Source organism: Camelus bactrianus, chromosome X, assembly GCF_048773025.1.
Source record: "Camelus bactrianus isolate YW-2024 breed Bactrian camel chromosome X, ASM4877302v1, whole genome shotgun sequence".
Lineage (NCBI taxonomy): Eukaryota > Metazoa > Chordata > Mammalia > Artiodactyla > Camelidae > Camelus > Camelus bactrianus.
Window position 1 is genome coordinate 96521426 of NC_133575.1, and position 18238 is coordinate 96539663.

Genomic DNA, 18238 nt, shown 5'->3' on the forward strand with positions numbered 1-18238 from the left:
CTCTTAAAATGAGTTACGGATTACAATGTAGTGATTATTGGTTGATTTATTATTTCATTATTTTTCTTAATGTCGCTCAAAGGAGAAACTAAAGAGAAATAAATTACTTGCAGAAAAACAGTATGTTATGTGATTTCATGATGAAATTCTGCATCAATATAGGTAAGTGGATTAATTTTGGCCAAACTTAACATTTACTCTGATTCTTCATTTGCAAATTGTCAGTGGCAGAGTTAAAATACACCATTAAGGTACAGGTTTTGTAATATTCATGTTTTAATTGTCATTTAATTACTTATTTTACTGAAGTATATCAGAACGCCCAAGAAGATCATATTCTCCAGTAAAAGAGCACTTTTTCTGGCACAAATCCAAGATGAAGTGCAGAGAACCATGGATTATGTCAAACTGTGAAGTACTGTAGTTATCACAGTCTCACCAATATCCACCAATTTAGCTCGAGCTAAACACTCTCTTTACAGGTAGCAACACAAGCATCAACTGCTGAGTGGGGAAAAAACAATGGCAGGTAGGCTGTGCTGAAGGATGGCAAACTGATGGTCTCTTAGTAGGTCAAAAGGAAAAGGTCGAGCTACCTGGAAGATAAATACAGAGGCCTGGAATTGGTGACAAACACCATGTGTAGTGGTTGTATCGACTAAACCAAAGCTTCATTCAGACACACCCCTGAACACTAATAACATGATTATAATAGCATTGTCCTTTTAAGATGGGGGTAAATAACTATATTCTGGACATATACATGTATTGATTTTTTCTACTTAATATAGCTGGACTGCATTAAATAATCCTGTGCAAAACACAATGGAACATTAGTAGAAGATACTGACACATTAAAAAGATTCCACTATCAGGTCCTTGTGTAAAAATGACTAGATTCAAGGCTGCAGTTGTGTCCAGAACAGCAATCTTAGCAGTCTCTTAAAGACATTTGCAAATTCCATAAGAAGTAGCTAAGCTAAAAAAGTACCACCTTAACTGAAGGGAATGTTATCCAAAGAGATGAAAAAGAAATGTCTTAAGATCATATCTGTCTGTTCATATAGCACATTCAAAATCGTCAAAAGACATAATCAAGTGGCTTTGATAAGGTCTTTCACCTGCCTTAGCCTTAGTGTGTGTCTCATGAGTTAAGTACCATCTTCCTTGTGTTCTTTCAAATATAATAATTGTTTCACAGTAACAAGTCTTTGTGAAATTTAGAATATCAGGGCTTGGAGCAAAATGGGGAGGTGGAATCAACCCCTATTTCCTGTGATCAAAGCTGTTCAGAGATGAAACAGGGCCAGTGAAAATCTATCATGTCCATCTATGTAGCTTTGTATAATTTTCCTTATGTAAACTGTAGAAGAAAAATATGTATTCAACACTCACTTCTTCAGGGACAGTTTTTCCAGATTGTGTATTTACACATGCCTTTTATATCATTATATAACCCAGGAGCAGACAGGAGAAAGAAAAGGAAGAGTGAAACTTGTACATAGTAGGCACTTGGTAAACACTGTTTCAATGAATTAATAAAATAGTAATCTTGATAATTTATTTAGGACTGTTGATAATGTATTTTGACATTTTAGTACAAGGTTTGGTGAGAGGAAGAATTGAAATCATCTACACACATAGACTTTTGGGAATTAACTGTGAATAAAAAATGTTCAGAAATAAAATACTTCTATCTTACTGACACTGATAATAGACAGATGATTGTGTAGAAAAGTCCATCAACTAGTCTTACACTTGAGAAATACATTGCTGTGTAAGTGTAAACAGTTATGTCTGCACACTGAAAGACTTCAGATTCCAGTACAGTAGTTTACCTAGTATTTACACACATCTTCTCAGACAGAAGTGAAATGGCATTGTTAAAATCTTACCCTTAATTAAAGGACTGATTTTGAATTGCATTTTGAGTCAGTAGGCCTGTTTTTTTTAAACACGTATCAGTGTTTATTCATAATGGCCAAAACAGGTGAAAATCTACAAAAGATCCATCAACTGATGAATGGATCAACAAAATACAGCCTACCCATACAATGGAATATTATTCAGCCATAAAAAGGAATGAAGTATTGATACATGCTACAACATGGACAGACCTTGAAAACATTATGATAAGTGAAAGAAGCCAAAAAGAAAAGGCTACACATTATGATTGCATTTATATGAAATGTACAAATAGGCAAATCTATAGAGACAGAAAGTAGATTAGTGCTAGCCAGGGGCTGCGGACAGGTGGGGACAGGAAATAACTGCCAGTGCCTTGAGGTTTCTTTTTGGCATGATGAAAATGTTCTAGAATTAAAGAGTGGTGATGGCTACACAACTTTGACTATACTAAGAATCACTGAATTGTGCACTTTAAATCAGTGAATTATATAGCATGTAAATTACAGTTGGCCCTCCACATTCTTGGGTTCCACATCTGCAGATTCAACTAATCACGGATGAGAAAATACTCAGAAAAAAAAATTGCAGAATGTCCCACAAAGCAAAACTTGAATTTGCTGTACTCAAATTTACAACTATTTACTTAGCATTTTATTAGGTATTAGAAGTAATCTAGAGATGATTTAAGGGATACACAAGGATGTGCATTGGTTAAACACAAATACTACACCATTTTATATAAGGGATTTGAGCATACACAGATTTTAGTATCTGTGTGGGTCCTGGACCCAATCCCCTGTGAATACCAAGGGACAACTGTATATGGATTTACATATCCCTGTTCCTTTAAAAAATTCGAATCATACAACTGTATATTTCAACAAAGTTGTTATAAAAATATAGTTAGAAGGTATAAATTGGCGTGCATAGCCTACACACAGAGACACAGAAACTACTGTGCACTGTCATAAATTTTGTTGTGCTTCCAAGTGGTATTAGAAGGTCACCTGCTATCTAGATGCCGAACTGTCTCTGGGCCAGTACTTTTAGGACACATAACTGGTAGTTCACAACAGGGATGTCTATTTTTTATATTTTATACAATGTAAGATGCTTGTTATATGTAGGTTACTATGGTCACATCCCTCCTGGACTTTGGGATGGTAGCAGGAGGGGTGGTCATAGCTCATTTTCTCCAGCTTCCCCTTGTGTATCTCAGAGTGTAAGTCCCCAGAGGACAGGGCAGTCATGTCTGTCTAAATTCTTGACATCTACTTACTGGGCATTTAATAAAGAAAATTATCTTATGACCCACCTATCCCATAGCTGAGCATAATGAGGGGTTCCAGGTCTTGAGAAAGAGAAGCAGCCAGCACAGGCACCAGTTCTCAGGGGTTGTCATTTTGCTACAGACTTTGCTACCTTTTAGGAACCCAGAAAATCTATAATTATACCAAATTAAAACTTCTCTTCACAAATAAATCTCATTACAGAAAGTATTAATAACAATAATAGTAAACATAATAGATGGTGGCATCTATTAAACATATTGTACCCTCTTTTTGAATTCCTACCGCTTACTTCCCCAATATCCAAATGTCTCTTTCATACACAATGTGCCATCAATTGGTGTCGATTTATTTCTGAGGCTCCTCCCTCTTGTCTCCTCCCGAGAGACTGTAGTCCCTTCACCATCTCCTTTCTTACTAGCATCCTCAATGTCTCCCCTCTATTGTTTTCTTATTCCTTGTTTTCAAACAACCACAAGTCTCTCTTCTTAAAAAAAAAAAAAAGAATAAAATGACCCAACTGCCCTTTCATCTAGTTATCATACTATTTATCTGCTTCCTTTCCTTGCCAAACTGTCTCCATTTGCTGCCTCTATTGCTTCATTATCCATTTACCACTTAGGCTATTACCATCTGCATGTCCCCCTTACCACTCTATTATTCCATTCTCCTAAATATGCACTCTTTAAGGTCAACTAGGATTGATTTTTCTTGTTTCTTAAGGCCCAGATCAAACTACTTCTATAATAAAAATCATCTTTTCATCTTCTTTCTTTTAAGCCTCTTAGCCACCTAACCATCTTATTTCTATTTCTGTACAACAGTTGGTTGCATGTTATTTTGCATTGTGTGTGTATGTATGCATGTTGCTTCCAGCTCTCCTATATAACAGGAACTTTCTCAAGAGCAAAAGATGTGTCTTCTGCTTCATTTGTTAACTTTTCACAGTACTTAGTACAGTTAAAACAGCACCTTAACTCATAATAGCATTAAAAATTATGAGTTTCTATTCTATGTTTCTGATACTAAGATTTCATTTTTCTTCTCTTGATATTATTTTAATGAAGGATTTGAGGTGGTCAAGAATCTCTTACAATTCAGCTGTTTACATTTATTCTTCCCTCCTGATGAAGTATCGACAGTGGGAAGATGTATTCATATAGCATCCTCCTGAAGACACTTCTGGTAGGACATAAAATGGAAAGAGGAAAAGGCAACTAAAATGACTAAGGGAGCATAGGCGCTACAAGTAGAGCACAGGAGTAAAATCAAATGCTCTTAGTATCAGAAGGGCAGAGTCTATCAAATGGTACGTGATTATTATCTGTGGGATTGCAAACTTATCCACGGGAAAAAATGCAGACTTCTGCTTCAGGTCCCCAAACTCCAGCACTTTATTTTCAAAAATAAATTTTATATACTAGAGTTACCTTTGACTTCACAAAAAAGCTAGTAAATGTTTGAACTTCTTCCAAAAATAGTAGAGGCTGCAAGATTTAAATGGATGCTCAACAGAATTAAATATACACATGGCTGATAAATTTCTACAATGGGCTGCTTCTTCCAAAACCTAAGATGTTATAAACATGTTATGAGAAGATCCCCTAGCTTTCGAAGACTACTCCAGGAGGATAAATATGCCATTCTATAGCATACCACTGAGTGCCCCTGTCAGGTGTAGACTATTGGGCTAGAGGGACCACAAGGTAGACACATTTCACATGGCATCACAGGAAAGGAGTGTTAAAAAAGTGAAAAGAAAAGGAGAATGAGGATTAAAATGAAACAAGAATGAAACATTAAACATATATGACCAAGAACATTTAACATGAATTTTTTATACTGTAAATAAGCTTGCCTTTTAGCATAGTGAACCCTTTCCATAAATCTGTTTTAGAAGTCAGGTCTCCAGTATGCTTCAGAAAAGCTTTTGTTAAAACTGAAGTATATTGATAAAGTGATTTAATATAGTTGAAAACAAGCTGCAGCACTCTAGGTGGGCCCCCAGAAACCCTGTGTTAGAGAAACATCTATATGGCACTGAAACATTTACTGTAATTTGCCATCAATATTTAAAAATAATAATGTTATGCTCCCACCATTGTTGTCTTTGTTAGTGCATTACTACTATTTTATTCATGTGGTTTGCTGTGCCTATATGAATTATTCCCAATTCTACAACAAGGTCCTAGGCTCTAATATCCTGTAAGTAAAAGATACTGAAACAATGCATTGACTCAAAAGGCAGCTGAGTGTATTTTAATAATCACATGTCCTATAAACGAATATTAAAGAATCATAGAATTATACTGCAGGACTGTGTTCCATTTGAATGCACAATGATTACCTGGGTGGGGTTGGTGTGGCTTTTTACTTTGGTACCACAAAATGAATCTTTACCTACTGACTGGGTCTGTGAAATATCAGTGAAACTGTAAGTAAATTTAGAATTCAACCTGTTATTCAGGATCCACAATTGTCACTGCATAAATTGCCTCCACTGTAACTATGCCACAGGTCAAAACAAAACAAAACAAAGCCAAAAAGCCAAGTAAAACACACAAATGCATGCACGTGCACACACACACACACACACACACACACACCCCTCTTCATCTCTTCAGCTAAGTCTGCAATGAAAGGAGGTCAGGAAAGGTGCATTTTGTGTTGTTGTTTAACTTGCAGTTCCCTAGGGTACTTGCAGGTGGGTGAGTGTCTGTGTTCTGCTTCGATAAGAAGGGAATGCTTGCTGAACCTGGATCTTTGCAATGAAATGTAATATTTGCAAGGTACCCTTAGGGAGAGGAGGGAGATCAAGACAGTGGAGTAAGAGGACAAGGAACTCACATGAACACATCAAAAATACATCTACATGTGGAACAATTCTCACTGAAAACAAATGGAAACCAGCAGGACTCCTGTACAACCAAAGCTGTAAGAAAGATACACATGTAATAGGGTAGGATGAGAGAATAAACCAATCAGGCGAGGACCAGTGCACCTGGGAGGGGACTCTGAGCAAAAGGGAGATCACAGGGGCAGATATCTGCCCTGAGGAGTAAGGGAGTTGAGCCACAGACTGGACATTCCAGTCAGGAGGTCCTATGTGGAGAAGACAAGCCCCCTTCGTTGCTTGGAGGACCACTGGGTCAGACAGAAAGTCTGGGGAAGCCAGGACACAGCTTGCGGGGAGCGCACGTGCACTGACTTGCCCGCCCCTGCAGGGCAGGAGAAAGACTGCCCTAATAGTTACTGGTTTCCTGAGACCACCTCGCTATGCTCTGCTCACGTCATGCCACAGCACAACACTGTTTCTGGGGCAGCCAGGACCAGGGTAAAGTCTGGATGGACCATGGGACTCAGAGGTGACTGGTCCCAGGGTGGAGCCTGGGTGGGACAGCTATTATTGGCACTTATTCAGGCAGCGCCTCAGAAGCAGCCCAGTCTCTGATGGCAGCCACTCTACCACAGCTCACCACCTAACTGAAGAAGATACCAAGACATGGAAGGCTATCCCGTGCTCTTGAATTGGAAGATTAATATTATTAAAATGGTCTTACTACCCAAAGCAGTCTACAGATTTAATGCAATCCCTATCAAAATGCTTGTGACATTTTTCACATAATAGAACAAATAATCCTAAAATTTGTATGGGACCACAAAAGACTCTGAATTGCCAAAGCAATCTTGAGAATAAAGAACAAAGCTGGAGGTATCACACTCCCAGTCTTCATACTATACTACAAAGTAAGCAAAACAGCATGGTACTGGCACAAAAACAGACACACAGATCAATGGATTAGACTGTAGAGCCCAGAAATTAAACCCACGCACCTACGGTCAATTATTCTATGACAAAGGAGGCAAGAATATACAATGGAGAAAAGGGTCTCTTCAACAAGTCATGCTGGGAAACAGCTACATGTAAAACAATGAGATCAGAACATTTCCTCACATCACATACAAAAATTAAGTTTAAATAAATTAAAAACCTAAATGTAACACCTGAAACCATAACACTCCTAGAAGAGAACACAGGCAGAACACTCTCTGACATAAATTGTAGCAATATTTTTTTAGATCTGTCTCCTAAAGGAAAATAAATAAAAGCAAAAATAAACAAAAGGGACCAACTTAAAAGCTTTTGCACTGCAAAGAAAACCGCTGACAAAATGAAAAGATAACCTACTGAATGGGAGAAAATATTTGCAAATGATGAGACCAACAAGGGCTTAATTTCCCAAGTATATAAACAACTTATACAACTGAACATCAAAAAAAAAAAATAAAAAAATGGGCAGAAGACTTGAATACATTTTTCCAAAGAAGACATATAGATGACCAAGAGACACATGAAAAGATGCTCAACATTGGTAATCATCAGAGAAATGCAAATGAAAATTACAATGAGATATTACCTCACACCTGTCAGAATGGCTATCATCAAAAGGTCTACAAATAACAAATGTTGGAGAGGATGTGGAGAAAAGGAAACCCTCGTACACTGTTGGTAGGAATCTAAATTGCTGCAGCCACTACGGAAAACAGTATGGATTTTCCTCAAAAAACTAAAAGTAGAGTTACCATATGATCCAGCAATGCCACTCCTGGGTATGTATCAAAACAAAACAAAACAAAAACAAAACCACTAATTTGAAAAGATACATGCATGCCAATGTTCACAGCAACACTATATTTGAATTTTTTTAATATTTCTTAATTTTTTATTGACTTATAGTCAGTTTACAATGTGTTAATTTCTCATGTACAGCATAATGTTTCAGTCATACATACACATACATATATTGGTTTTCATATGCTTTTTCATTATAGGTTACTACAAGATATTGAATATAGTTTCTTGTGCTATACAGTAGGACCTTGTTGTTTATCTATTTTATACATATTAGTTAGTATCTGCAAATCTCAAACTCCCAATTTATCCCTCCCTACTTGCTATCCTGCTTGGTAACCATAAGTTGATTTTCTGTGTGTGTGTCTGTGAGTCTGCTTCTGTTTTATAAATAAGATCATTTGTGGTAGTGTTTTTTTTTTTGTTGTTTGTTTTGTTTTGTTTTAGATTCCACATATGAGTGATATCATATGGTATTTTTCTTTCTCTTTCTGGCTTACTTCACTTACAGTGAAGATCTCCAGGGCCATCCATGTTCACAGCAACACTATTTATAAGAGCCAAAATATGGAAGGAACCCAAGAGCCTATCAACAGATGATTGACTTAAGATGTGGTATACAGATAGATAGATAGAGACATAGGAATATAACTCAGCCATAAAAAAGAATGAAATACTGCCATTTGCAGCATCGCGGATGGACCTACAGACTACTGTGCTTAGTGAAATAAGCCAAATAAAGAAAGACAAATACTGTATATCACTTATATGTGGAATTAAAAAAATACAAATGAACATGTATGCAGAACAGAAGCAGATTCACAGATACAGAAAACAAACTAGTGGTTACCAGTAAGGAGAGGGAAGGAACAAATTAGGGATATGGGATTAAAAGATACAAGCTACTATGTATAAAATAGATAAGCAACAAGGATATATTGTACAGCACAGGGAATTACAGCCATTATCTTATAATAACTTTTAATGAATTATAATCTGTAAAGATACTGAATCACTATGTTGTACACATGAAAATAATATAATATTGTAAATCAACTATACTTCAATTAAAAAAAATAAAATGCAAAACATGATGGAAATAGGTGAGAACATTACGTATATATCTGAAATTAATAGTGATGGCAATCAGAATATTTTTGAAAATGGATATTAAGGAAATAGCAAGAGAAAATTGATATAACATGGTGGATATGGTGACTTGCTATATTGGTAGTGGGACTAGTAAGGGGATACCTAAAGATGACTATCCACATGGGGAAGATATGGTAATATACATAGTGGTAGAATAAAAGACTTAAAAGGAATTACAAGGCCGTAAAAAAAAAAAAAAATACAGTGCTGAAAATGGCAAAAAAAAAAAAAAAGTATTGTTAGGGAAGGGACATACATTTGACTATAAGCATTGAGATCTTTAATCAAGACACCTGTAACTTAAACAGTTGGCCTTGAGAAAAGAATTTAATAAAAAAGAAAGAAGTCCCAAAGACTGGTACTGAGATAACAGTAAAGAGATTGGATCCTGATCCCAGCTCTGCCTATTAGTTATGTGTAGTATGCAAGGCAAGTCACTTAACCTTCTTCTGTTTTCTTTTTCAATGGTAAAACAAGGGTAACAATAGCTGCTACAGTATAAAACTGTTATGTGGATTAAAGACATTAAAGTATTTTGAAATTGTAAGTGCTCTCTAAGTGCAGACTATTATTGTTACATACACGTCAAAAAGCAAAGCTTATAAGGCAGAAAACTGGGAATTAATTATTTGAATTGCAACAGAATTCTCTGCAAGTACTTTAAATGGAAAATGTGGTTTACAAATTTTACAGACATACATTTCAACCACTTTTCAGGAGTACATCCCCTTTTGCAAAAATAGGTCCACTTTTACTTGGAGTGGCTAACTGTTCTTCCTTAACTGCATAATTCAAATTCACTGACTTACACCATATATAGCTGGAAGGGACCTTAGAGATAAACTAGTCCTACTGAGCATCATCCCCTGCTTGTTAAAGCCTTAGCAGCAGGGAAGAGATGGAGGAAGAGAAAGGAAGGCGGAAGGAAGAGGTGTGGCAGGAATCTGCCCCCCCCCCCCCCCCCCGTTATCTGGAGAAAGGCAGTTCTTACCCATTTTTTATTTGAAATTACTGGGTAAAATTTAATTTGCAAAAAGTGTTTCACTTCCCATGATCCCTCCTCTGTCCCCAAAGAGTTGCAAGCTGAGGGGAGCAGTATTGGCCACCCCAAAATATGCCTCTTTGGCATAAGGATTATCTTGAGCTGATGATTTTTAAGAAACATCAGACACAGGAAAAGCTGGGAAAACTGAGTGGGAGTTACCCTTTTGCAAAAGACCCTTTTGCAAGTTAAAAATTACAAGTTAAAAGTTACCCTTTTGCAAGATTTATAAGGGGAATCTCCATTTATAAGGTTGTCTCCCCCTCTCTATCAGGAAGAGAAGGATAACTCTAAATCTCTAGAAACTCTTATCAAAGGAGAAGGCAAGGACTGAAATCTGCATAATAATCACACTCTGTTCACTGTGCTTTTCCTGATAATCTCCCAGAACTGAGTCCCCTCACATCCTTTGTCGTTAGCTGGAGACAGTATCTAAGGTGGTGGCTTGGGTCATTTTGGGGAGTTACTCAATTTTCCTGGGTCTCTCCCATGTATACAGGAGGTATACATGTTATTAAACTTGTTCTTCTCCTGTTTATCTGTCTTTTTATTAGCAGGGGGCGGCGGGAGGAGGTCCTCAGCCAAGAACCTAGAAGGGTAGAGGGAAAATTACTTTTCCTCCCCTACAAAGCCAACTCCCTTTTTTTCAGAGGAGAAACTGGAGCTCAGTGAGGTGAAGCTATAGTCACAGTGTGGTCTTGGCTGAAGCATCTTCACAACAGGCTATAAATTGTGTCATATCAATCAGCTATATGCTGTTTACATGGTCGTATGTTCAGCAGACGTTGACTCGAAAATGTCTTTTTTTTCCCTTCAACTCGGTGGGAATAGATCTTGTAGACTGAACTTAAAAGAAATGACACTTCCCCCAAGGCCAGCCTTTTGCAAAAACTGTAAAGATAAAGATAGGGTAGGAGTTGTCTTTTGTGTCCTTTAGTTTTCTGTCTCTTCACCCACTCTTCTTGTTCTTGGTGCTCAATTTTGGCATCCAACCTGTAGGAATTCAGTACCCTCATCTACCCAATAAACTTCCTCTTCATTCAGATTGCTACTGACAATGTTTGATTTTACAGGCGCCCTATGCTCCTGGAAAACAGAGTTGGTTAAGAGATTCCTTCAACCTTTTGTTTTCTGGCATCCTTCCACCCTTTTATGCTTTAGGAAGTGGCTTACCACAAAACTAATAAATAAACAAAAATAACCAAATTGAATACCCCCTTCCCTCTGACTTATTAGATAAGGCTCTCTGTCCATTCTTTATCAGGACCCCGAGAAGAATCGCACATGACTCCCTTTTTTACCTGTGACATGGCCAAACACAGACCTTTCCCCTTTTGCAGGAAGCTGCAGAAAGACCAGATACAGACCTTCCAAGTTCCCATTCCTTAAATAATTAGTTGAGATTAGAACTATTTGTTCCCTTTCAACTAGCCAGACACAGAGAGAAACATTTCTGGTTTATCTGAGTGACTGAGATTTCTGATGACAAAACAATCCCAACTGTAAATCATCCCCCTTGTAGCTCATCTGCTCCTCCTAGAAAAGTCCTGGGCAACACCACCTCACTCGCCCCCTCACTCTGATTTTGAATCTAGGGTGCTCTCCTTCTGGTAATAGTCTGAATAAAATCAATTATCTTGCCTGTTCAGTTTTTGTCTTTGATATCCCTTAGAAAACCTCGTTAGCAATTTATATGTTTAGTTGGTATTACATTATTACAGTAACAGATGAGAATACAGAAGAGGTGGAACCAGGAGTCCTTGCTTCTAGTCCCAGTTCTCTCTGTATGTTCTTGACCCTTCTGGACCTCAGTTTCTTCATCTTTAAATCAAGATGTTGGATTTGATCATCTTTAAGATGTTAACATTCTAGATATGTTGATAAATTACATTGTAATTATTTTTAATTCAATTTGGACATTATGTGACTCAGGGCAAGGAATAAGTCTCATTTGTTCATATCCTTTGCTCTGTTTAAACCAGTTGTTACATAATATTTACTAGTTAAAGAGAAAGAATGAGTTATGATTAGTTTGTACGCTCCTAAGGTAGGAGGGGCTGTTTTAACACAATGCTTTCAATTTTATAAATGTTATTGAACAACTGACAACTGATTTTTCTGGTAGATTCCGACATGTGGTTGTGACTTACGTCTTCTTTATGAAATTAAATTTAAATTATTCAAATAAATTTCAGAAAGAAAACTTTAGCATACTAAATGTCTATAATCAAATACTCTTTTTTCTTTCATTTTGAAAACTAAGTGGTAGGAAAATTCTTTAATCTCCTAATGAAAAGCAGAAACATATAACTACTGCTAATGGGGAACTACTTATCCATGGCTTAGATGATGAAGGTGATGATAATTTAAAAATAATAGATGCTGGTAAATTGGTAAGTAAAGAGAGATCAAACTTTAAAGAGAGAAAATATCTAAATTCCAAGGAGGCCATCATTCATGGAAAAGTTGATGTCAGTTTGAAAGCAGGATCTGTAGTACCTTATAAGATGTCAAAAAACTCAAGGTGATTTTCCAATTATTTGGCCCAATAATAATTACTGCTAAATTAAACAGTGTGCATGGCACTGTACTATATGCTTTATATTCATTGTCACATTTATTCCTCACAACCACTATATAAGACAAGTATATCATTACTATTATTATCATTTTATTATCATTATGTTGCAGATGAGGACACTGGTTCAGCGAGGCTGTGTCAATTAATTGCTTAAGGTTGGAGAGCCAGTAAGTGGCAAAGTCAATATTCAAAGTTAGATCTATCTGATTCCAGAATTCAGGCTCTTAACCACAGTGCCACAGTGTTGAATCCTCTAGGAGAGTAAAGAAAACAACATAAAAAGAATGATCTGCTTTTCAGTTTATGTTAAGACATGCTTCTAGAACTGTATTAATGGGGTGCGTGATGTCTAGAAAATCATAAAAGGACAGCTGACCATTTGAAAATATTCTTATAGCATATTACATCTTCTGCAAGGTTTGGTTTAGCATATTCATGGCATTAAAAAAGAGGAGCTATGTTTTTGCTTGGTAAGTATTATGCAGTGAAGACCTAATATAATATAGCAGAACTATGATGTGCAGTTATACTTAAGGGTTTGTTCAGACTTCCATAAAAAGTCAGTCTAAGGTACCAACTTGGTGTATATGGCATCAACCTTTAATGGTTTTTCTTAGTAAAGTATTAAATTGAAATTGGTTTGGCCTATTTTGTTGTTGTAATTGAGCAGAAACTTAAAAACAGTTTCCATTTGTAAAACCTGTCACAACATATTAAAATATAGGTGCATAGAATTTTTCAAAAATCTGCCATGAATAGACACTGGTGCTCTGTTTCCAGTGTGTAAAATGTCTTTTGTGGTTTGCATATACATTTCACATGTGGATTTCAGTACAGTGTAGAACTTAAGAGACAAGGCTCTGGAATCAGACCACCAGTTTCTAGCTCTGTGACCTTGGGCAAATTACTTAAACTCTCTGTGCTTCTATTTCTCATTTGGAAAATGGGGACCATAGCGTTACCTTCATGATATAATATGTTATGTGTCTGGTGCAATTATTGGCACATGGTAACTGTTTAATACAATTTAATCATCAGTATCAAACTATTTTGTGGAAAGGAATTATAAAAATCTGAATTAGAATAAAGAAATGAATATGCTCTGATGCTAACTATGCGATGACCTTTTGCTGTCCTGTATGTTTCATTTTCCTCAAACAGATGATTCACGATTTTCAGTGCAACGGCAAAACCCCCCCTAGGCATATGATACCAAATGGTTGCTCCTGTATGTACAGATATAAAGGAATCAAATAGTAGGAGAGAAAGCAAGGGAAAAAATGTTGAAGTCCAAGTGTATTCATACCCTTTCCTCTGCCATCTCTGACCCCTGTACTACCCTCTGCCCCTCTGAGCAGCAACAGTGAAATTGCTGGGAAAGGTCACCCCAGGCTAGTATAGTATTTCTAAAGGAGGACATAAAGCAAACTGCATTGTGAATTGAAAACTGGAATAAACCATAATGTTTTCCTGAACCCTAAGCATTAATTTTTACTGGAGCATAGACCGAAGCAAAGTTCCTTTTTCAAAAACAAACAAAAACAAAACAAAACCAACAAATAATCCTCCCAAAGAAACTAAAACCACAAGTAAAGAGCAGTAATTCAAACAACTATAAAACAAAATCTCTTATTTTCAACTAATGAACCAAAACTGATTTTCTACTCCTATAAACTTATAAGCTTCTTGAGGGTAGGGTTTGGGTCATTCATTCATTCATCTGTTTATATTTGATTAAAAAATATTTAAGATAGTAATGGCCATACGTTTTGTTTCCAGTTTCTACTTTTTGAATTGCTGTCCTGAAATTTTACATGGTTCCAGTCCCTCTGTACTGTATCCTATTTCAAAAGAAATCATAATACAAATTTGTAGCTATTTTCAATACTTGAATATTCAGACTAAGATCATTCAACATACATAAAATGTCGGGAGTGCTGGTACTGTGACATTTATTGTAAATAAGTCAGGTAGTTCAAGCTTTTGTCAGCTAAATTTAACAATTAAGTGCTCAAAGTGCTTTTGTTCTTTTCCCCAACTAGGAAGAATTCATGTTCCACACCTAGAAAAAATTCATATTCTCCCACTTTGACATAAACATTCACCCTTATATTATGCATAGAAGGTATTTTCTTATTATAAACAGAAGAAATTTCCATATACCCTTTGTAAAATGTTATATATAAATGCTGGGCTTGGACACAGAGAACTTAATCAAAATCCCATGTTGCTTCAGGGTAGTTATATGTGAAATGCAATTTCCATTATATTGAAACCTCCATCCTGTAAATATTTATCTATTTTCAAAATTGCCAACATATTTGAAAAGTTTAATTGGTTTATACTCAAGGCACTAGAAAAGGAAAATTTGCTTTCACAAGACATTTACATGTATTTATTCTGTCCACGTAGAGTATTTCTTTCAAGTGATCATGAAATTTAATGTGACGTGAAACCACCCCAGATTTGGTTCTAATGACCAAATTAGAAGAAAAGTAATCAATAATCAATCAATCACTTTGATTTACCTTTTTTCTCTGATTTATCGGAAACTTTTCCTCCAATTGGAGAGTAAGTAGTATCCATGGACTCGGTCCCTCTGTTCCCCTTGCTAACTCCATTCTCATAGAGCTGTCCTTCAGCTGGTTGCAACTGCCAAGTCAGGCCGAACAAATGTACTGCTGTAAGAAAACAAGCCATACATGAACTTATTCCAGACTTGCCAAGAAGGTCTCTAAACCAGCTGTCCCTTTCCATCTAAAAATGCCATAACTGCTTGTCTTTTAGTTAGACCAGGCAAGTTGGAGTTGATATATCACACATGTAGCTACTTTTCTAAGTAGCGGTTAAACTTTTGAGGTTGAGGCTATCCCAGCGATAGGATTAGAAATTGGAATATTAGTTAAACAGTTATGGTGGGATTGGACTCTGCTCCTTCGTGCTGTGACCCTTTCCTTTTCCATTTCCCTTAGTCGTGTAACTCTACTTTGCATGTAGAAACCGCAGAGTAATAGTGGACAGACTATTGTGAGAACATGGGAGACCTTCTCTGTGGCTGTCACTCAATTTAATTCAGCAAATATTTCCTAAGTGCCTGGTCTGCATAAGGTCCTATGATAGCTGCTGCAGATGTTAACATCTAAATGTCTATTAGGGTAGGAGTTGGATGTAATAAAAGTATAAAATAACTATAATATGCAGAATAATTGACATGATAAAGGTTTTTATTGTTGCCATAGGATTGAAAAATACTCAGTGTTGATCAGCATGCAGGAAAATGGGCACTCTCATGCACTCTTGCTCAAAGTATTAAATCACCAATCACCTTTTTGGAGGGCAATGTGGCACCATTTATCAAAAAGACTTAAAATTTGGCTTACCCTTTAAGCCAACAATTCACTTTCTATTAATTAACTACAAATGTGTACCAAACTACAAATCTATCCATTGTAATATTTAAAAACGAATAGAAAGTTATGATCAATCTGAATATTCATCAAAAGATTAATTAAATAACTGATGATATTATAAATAATACAAGATTAAGTGGTTATTAAATCTTGTTGCAGAAGACTATGAAATGAAATGAGAAATATTTATGATGCATCAAATGAAAAACATGAGGCTACTAACCAGTATGAATAGTATGGTCTACATTGTGTGTGTGTGTGTGTGTGTGTGCATTTACATATGTTGCTGTCTGGAGAAAGGGTTGGGGGGATATATAGCAACAAGTTAACAGTATAGGGGGCATATGGAGGATTTTAATTTTCTTCTTTATGATTTCTTTACTTTCTCTATTTTTTACCATGAACAAGTGTGATGTTTGCCATCTGGGGAAAAAAAGAAATTTTTGTTTTAAAAGAAATGATTTAAAGAAACAATAGATTAAAATAGGCTTGGTTGATCAGGGATGACTTAAGGAAGGAAGCTGAATTAGAGATGGGCCTTGAAGAATGTGTGGGGCAGGTGACAGCAATGGGTGGAGTGAGGGGGCAGACTGAACAAAGTATGACTTTATAAAGCACAGGGTGTATTTGAGGCAAAGAAAGTTGCTGGGGTTGGTTGGAGTTTAATTATGCATGAAAGTTCATGGAAGTTAAAGCTGAAAGTATAGATGGGGCCATATTGTAGATGACAATGAATGCCACACTTAGGTATTTGGATTCAACTGAGTGGGTAACAGGGAGGCATTGCTATTTTCTGAGCAGATGAGTGATATGATCAGTTTTCTTTAGGAAGATTAATTTGATAGCAATAAGGAGCACTGATGATTTCTAGGCAAATAAATATCACCAGAGCACCCTTTGTAGAAAGAGAAATCCAGTAGTCGTGTGGAGAAGGAGGAATTAGAGGCCTAAGGATTTGGCAAGAATACAAATTGTGATGGCATTGCAATAATCTAGGTGAAAAATGAGTATCTTAATTAGGGCAGTGGCAGTGAGAACACAAAGAAGGCAATTCCTTAAGGAGAAATTGTATAAATGTCATCTCAAGATTTGGCAAAAAGCTCTGTGTATGAGTGTATGTGTGTGTGCGTGTGTATGTGTGTGTGCGTGCGCGTATGTGTGGCTGCACACTTGTGCATGTGTGTAGGTGTGATGGGGGCGTGCAGAGGAAAAAGTGATGGAAAGGGAAGAATCCAAAATGGTTAAGGTTTTGAGTCTGAGTAACTGAAAGAATGGTGGAACCATTAATAGAGTTAGGGAATTTGGCACTTAGCTCAGCACTAGCTACAAATAGTTGGTACTGGATATGTGTTTGTTGAATGCTACTGGTTGGTTTGAGGAAGGGTGGGGTGATGGAAGGAATACAATGAATCCATCTTTGCAGATGCTGGGTTCCAGGGACTGATGGACTACCTAGATAGTCATGTTAGACACCAGAGCTGGAAATTCTGGAAAAACATTCAGGCTAGGACAAGACTGCAGAACCATATACGCACATACACAACAGTTAGAGTGAAAATGAATGAGATCACTGAGTGGAGTGAATGTTATAAGAAAACAATGCTTAGGACAGAAGGTGGAGAAATTCTTTTATTTGTTTTCTCACAGCAATTTTCAACATCAACCAAATCTTACCAAAAGGCAAAAAAAAAAAAAAAAAGTGGATCTGCTCACAAGCCAGCTCATATTTTTCTTTACGTTCCTAGGCAGACTGAAAGGGGCTAATTTGTATGTCTAACATTCATATATAGCATGTGAATTAGCAACCGAGAACAGGAAAGCTAGCCAGATAGCCTATTTAAAAATCATTCATCCACTTTTAGTTGAGCTAAAGAGAATTCTAACACCTACCTTCTAATTTATCCTTAAAACTTTTAAGCATTTAATTGGTTCTACCCTTTTCTTTGGATTAAGGCCAGTGCTGCCTGATGAATTTCTCTTGTAATTATTGGAAACAATTGAGACTCAAATGATACTGGTTCTGAGTAAGGTACAGTATGCCATGCTAATAGAGCTTTATTAGTGGCTTCCCTGAGATTTCCTTGCCAAAAGACTCAAAGTACGGTTGGTTTAACATACTCACTCCAATTAAAGGTGTTTATCAGTTTTATAGAGAATTTAGTCTACTCTGCTCCCCAAATAATTTGAATATGATGGATATTAGAAGTTACATTGAAAACGTGT

The 18238-nt window shown here is 36.5% G+C and overlaps 1 protein-coding gene across 1 annotated transcript in view; it reads right to left on the bottom strand.

Moving 5' to 3' along the window:
• Nucleotides 1-18238, bottom strand: part of TENM1 (teneurin transmembrane protein 1) — a 700775-nt gene that overhangs the window by 242190 nt on the left and 440347 nt on the right. Inside the window, exon 9 of the mRNA XM_074360055.1 lies at nt 15134-15286. Coding sequence (XP_074216156.1) covers nt 15134-15286 — 153 coding nt within the window. The remainder of the gene's footprint in view (nt 1-15133; nt 15287-18238) is intronic.